The following is a 5,000-nucleotide window of genomic DNA, read 5'->3' on the forward strand; positions in this document are numbered from 1 at the left end:
TCCTGGGGGTTTACTGAACACAATGAAGGTTTCTCTATACTATAATTTCCCCTCCTCGACTCCTCGACTCCTCGGTCCTCCGGTAGTGACCCGGAAATGAATTTCAGCGCGCCATGTTGAAGGACATCTCATTTCTCTAAATGCACATCGAGGACCGAGGATCGAGCGTCGAGGAGGCTCTCTGGAGGAGCTGTAACCGAGGAGAGAGGAGAGGAGAGAGGAGAGAGGAGGCTCTCTGGAGGAGCTGTAACCGAGGAGAGAGGAGAGGAGAGAGGAGAGAGGAGGCTCTCTGGAGGAGCTCTAACCGAGGAGAGAGGAGAGAGGAGAGAGGAGAGAGGAGGCTCTCTGGAGGAGCTCTAACCGAGGAGACACTGATGGTTCCTGTCGTTTAGTAGATATCTACAAACAAAGAGTCCATATTTCTCTAAGACCATTTAGTGCTTCACATAATAAAATACACAACGGCTGTAGCCTGATGATGCTTTAGGAGCTGTAGGTGTGTGAGTCCTGCACGGGTCTGATTTCCAAGACACGCTCCCGCCCCGCGACGTGCAATACCGAACCCGCTACCCGCACATATTGCCAATTAGTTCCGCAACCCGACTCGAACCCGCATATATAGCCTCGCATATGAGCAGTGAAAACATGCAATTATTAACACGCAGTTGCGTATTTGTCTCAAAAAGCGTGGGATGTTGGTTATTCTCTCCATCTAGGAGGACACCAAAAGCCTCCCAGATGTTGGGTTTCGCTCTTGAGGAAGAGTTATTGAAAATGCTGTATTCTCCGTAGAGAGCTTCACCTCAGCCATTCAGAATGTGGCGCGCTCAGCAGCAGACTGATGCGCTGCAGAGGTTATGATTATGCGCGGTCCCGCGGGGGGGAGGTCTGAGGATTTAAACATTAAATTATTATTATTATTTTAATATATTTATTATGCAACACCCGCGACCCGACCCACATCATCTTTGTTTTACCCAGAACCGAACCCGTGAACAGAGTTGGGTGTAACGCGTTACTGTAGTAATATTACTTTTGTCGGTAACGGAGTAGTGTAACGCGCTACTTTTATAATTCAGTAATCACACTACAGTTACTAACATTGCCCCGACACGCGTTACTTCGTTACTTACTAAAATCAGTCCTAATCACATTGACAGACAAGAGGGGTTTCCGCCGCAGGTTTATATGTACGTAATCTGCGCTTCCACATCTCCACGTGCAGTGCTGCATAAACATGGCTGAGTCAGCGATAGCTTTCGAGGGGTGGAGGTATGCCCATTATTTTGAGTTCGTCCAAAGAATAGATATCGAAGAATAGTTATCCACTGCTTTAAACACCACGTCAAACCTCAACAAACACCTGCAAAGAACACATGCTAAGGTGAAGCTAATAGCTAAAGACCCCCGAACCCAGAGTGAGGATGTTGTGAGTGCCCCGCCTCCGACTCCGAAGCAGCAAAAATTTGAATTTGGAGGAGCGGTAACAAAAGCAGAGATGGACAGGCTTGTAGCATCCTTCATAGTAGAGGAAATGTTGCCCATTAGCAAAGTGGAATCACCATCGATCAGAGATATACTGTGAGGAGACAGAGGTCAGCCATGGTCAGACCGGAAAACATTCAGGAGCTATCTGGATCAGTCTTATGCCACAATGGAAACTGAACTAAAGAGAACATTTTAAACTTTAGCAGTCTGCGTGATCTGCCTGCAGGGAGGGGCGGGCCGTAAAGTAACAGGGTTGTAACTTTACAACCGTAATTTCAATTCCCCATGTCAGCGACCAGAGAGGGGGGGGGGGGGGGGGGGGGGGATATATCCAGTCTCTGATTGTGTTACGTTATTATGAGAGTGCTCTGTTTGATTCTGAATTATATATATCTATATAAATATATATGTGTGTGTGTGTGTGTGTGTGTGTGTGGGTGTGTGTGTGTGTGTGTGTGTGTGTGTGTGTGTCCGTGTCCGCATCTGTAGCCTGTTATTGTCTCATTACACCGCACTGTGAATGAATCAAAGTAAATATCTAAGTGGTCATGAACACATCTGTCCATCAGAGGGCTGCTGTGCCTCCTGTCATCATTAATGGACGTCTCTTTAAAATGACCGCTCAGAGGAGAGGAGTTCTCATTTCTCTAACCGCCTGCTGCTTCCCCTCCTCTCTCCTCCGCTCCCCTCCTCGCCTCCTCCGCTCGCATCTCCTGTGGGCGGGACTAAGTCTCGAGGATAGGAGTCGAGGATAGGAGTCGAGGAGGGGAGATTAGAGAATTGAGAAGCCTTTCATGTTTGGCTCTCTGATTATCTAGAAGTCCTTCGATCACTCCGGTAACGGCAGGATATATACGATGATGCAGGTACGCTCCATGATGTGATATTTATGGATGTTATATATATTTAAGATAAGACTTTATTCATCCAGACGGAAATTGATGTCCCAGAGTTACAAAAACACAATAAACACAGCAGCATGATAATAAACTGTACGCTAACAGAGCCCTAAAAAGAGCAATTAAATATCTACAGGAAACACAGACGGTCACATCGTGAACGTAAATATGAACAGTATATAGTTACCTTGCACTTGTGCAGGATGAAGGCAGCGAGGCAGACGAGGCGCACCTTGCTGGGCACGACCACCACGAACTGCTGCAGGGCCTCGGGCAGCGTGAAGCTCTCTGATTGGTCGGCTGAGCTGGGGTCCTTGGCGGGGACCGTGAGGTCAGAGGAGGCGGGGCCAGAGACGTTGATGGTGACCGGGTCGTTGAGACACACGTCTGCTAACCGAGTGACACCTGAACGCAGCACGATGTTACAGACACGTTGTTCAGGACGTTATCTCTAAATAACAAAAACAATCCCAAACTCTTGATCAATAAAGTTTAATGTAGTCCCTCAGAGGCCTGTACTACGAAGCCGGTTCAACAGACCCTGGATATGTTTGAGTTACCCGGCGTACCTAATCCAAAACATACGCGCTCTCGCTAAACGGTCCTACGACGCTGGTTATCAAGTGGATCGCTCAAGCCAGCCGTGTCCTATCTAGTTAGGAGCGTTCACATGAAAGGGGTGGTATCTGGAGCATTCGACCAATCACAAACATGGAGAAGCGTACTGACAGCGCAGCGTCATACTTCCTGAATGAAAAGTCAACTATAATATTAGACATATGAAGAAGTTAAACTTTAAACATCCATGACTTAAACACTTGATCCAGGATCAAAGCCACATAGCTGCACCTGCAAGGTGAATACAGCTGGTAACAGAACAAGTGTTTGAATGCGTACATGAACAGGTTTATGATATCACTGCCCCGTCTAAGACACCATCTGACTTTCATTACATTTGACTCGAGTGTTTCCTCAACTTAATGTGTTGCTTCAAATAATCCTTCTGCATCCAGTATGTGACACTGTGAGTGTTGCACGGCCAGATACGGCTCAGCTGACTCAGATAAGGAGATGATACATTATGATGTGATATGCCGTGGACTGTACTTAATGTTACTCTGATCCGGTTACTTATGTTGTGGCAGATATTTAAGTAAGCTTTCTTAACGCTAATGTTCTAATAGTCAGATTGCTCTGAAGATGGGAGGTGATATTCTATTAATGTTCACGTTCACACAGTCGCTGATTTCTGCCGGCCGTCTTTCCTGCAACGGCAGCTTTTCTGTATTTCCTTTCTCCTGTAATATGACTTGATCGCTTTAAACTCTGCACACTGAGCTCTGATTGGTCAGCAGGCAGTGCTTTCACTGAGTTGAGCTCTTAGCCTGCAACCTAACCTGCTCCGGGGCAGGTTAGCCGCTCAGCATCAGTTACCATGGAGATCTAGCCTGCTAAAAAGAGAACCAGCTTCTTAGGACCGGAAACCCAGAGTTTACCTGAAGTTAGCCGCTAAGAGAACATCCTGCTTCGTGGTACAGGCTTCTGGTGTTTGTTGTGATGTTGTTGTTGATGTTTACCTTGTGACAGCGTGGCCGACAGCAGCACGTTCTGTCTGCTCGGTCCCGTGGTGTTCAGACTGTTTAATATGACGGTCAGATCCTTCTCAAAACCCAGGTCCAATATCCTGCACACACACATTTGACCTTTATTTAACCAGGATAGGTCTCTTTGAGATTCAAAATCTATTTTTCAGTTACAGACAATCACAACACAGTCATACACCAAGTTTAGCCAAAGCATTCACAGCGGCCTGCTTCGAGGTCAGTTAAAGTGGCTTTGAGTGTGTTTAATGAGACCAGCTCTCTGAGGTTCAGCTCAGTTTGAAGCAGGTTCAAAGCTTGAGGGGCGGCGTAAGGGAACGCCCTCTTCCCCCGTTCAGTACGGACCTGTGGTTCAGTTAAAAGGAAAAGGTTCTCGGAGCGAAGCCGATAGGATACTGTGCATTTTCTGTTTATGTACATAGGGGCACAGAGCACCAAGAATAGCCTTATATAAAAGGACGTGCCAATGCTTCAGTCTACGTGTGGTCAAATAATGATACAATCTTTGTCAACTATCATAAACAAATATATCTATTTACTTCTGATTTAATGCTTTACTTCTGTTTCATTATGCACAAAAAACATCTTTCGTGTCACGTTATCTTCCAGAGGTCCAGGACTCTGTATGAAATAGAAGTGGCTCTGAAAGCTCTTGTTTCTTTAGATCTGCCTGCGCTCTCTCTCCTGAGGAAATGAAGCACGCTTACCGGTCGGCCTCGTCGAGGATGAGCCAGCGCACGGAGCTGAAGGCGATAACCAGAGTGTTCTTGATGTGGTCCACCAGGCGCCCGGGGGTCGAGACCAGGATGTTGATCCCCTTACGGAGCCTGAGGAGGGAGCAGCCGGGTTACATCTGTCTCTCCAGAGGATACACCCCTCACATGTTAGAGAGTGAAACCTGCTCCAGAGGATACACCCCTCACATGTTAGACTGAAACATGTTAGTGAGCGTACCTGGCCTTCTCAGACTTCCTCTTCTCTCCTCCCATCAGGACTCCAGGGACGATCCAGG

General features: G+C 47.1%; 1 protein-coding gene across 1 annotated transcript in view; it reads right to left on the minus strand.

Moving 5' to 3' along the window:
- The window catches only part of ddx31 (DEAD (Asp-Glu-Ala-Asp) box polypeptide 31), a 17,748-nt gene that overhangs the window by 8,357 nt on the left and 4,391 nt on the right, over positions 1–5,000 (minus strand). The window contains exons 10-13 of the mRNA XM_079687122.1: positions 4,943–5,000; positions 4,696–4,815; positions 3,965–4,071; positions 2,575–2,792 (exon numbers count right to left, since the gene is read on the minus strand). The exon at positions 4,943–5,000 is cut by the window's right edge and continues 7 nt beyond it. Coding sequence (XP_079543248.1) covers positions 2,575–2,792; positions 3,965–4,071; positions 4,696–4,815; positions 4,943–5,000 — 503 coding nt within the window. The remainder of the gene's footprint in view (positions 1–2,574; positions 2,793–3,964; positions 4,072–4,695; positions 4,816–4,942) is intronic.

Source organism: Notothenia rossii (genome assembly GCF_949606895.1).
Source record: "Notothenia rossii genome assembly, chromosome: 6".
Lineage (NCBI taxonomy): Eukaryota > Metazoa > Chordata > Actinopteri > Perciformes > Nototheniidae > Notothenia > Notothenia rossii.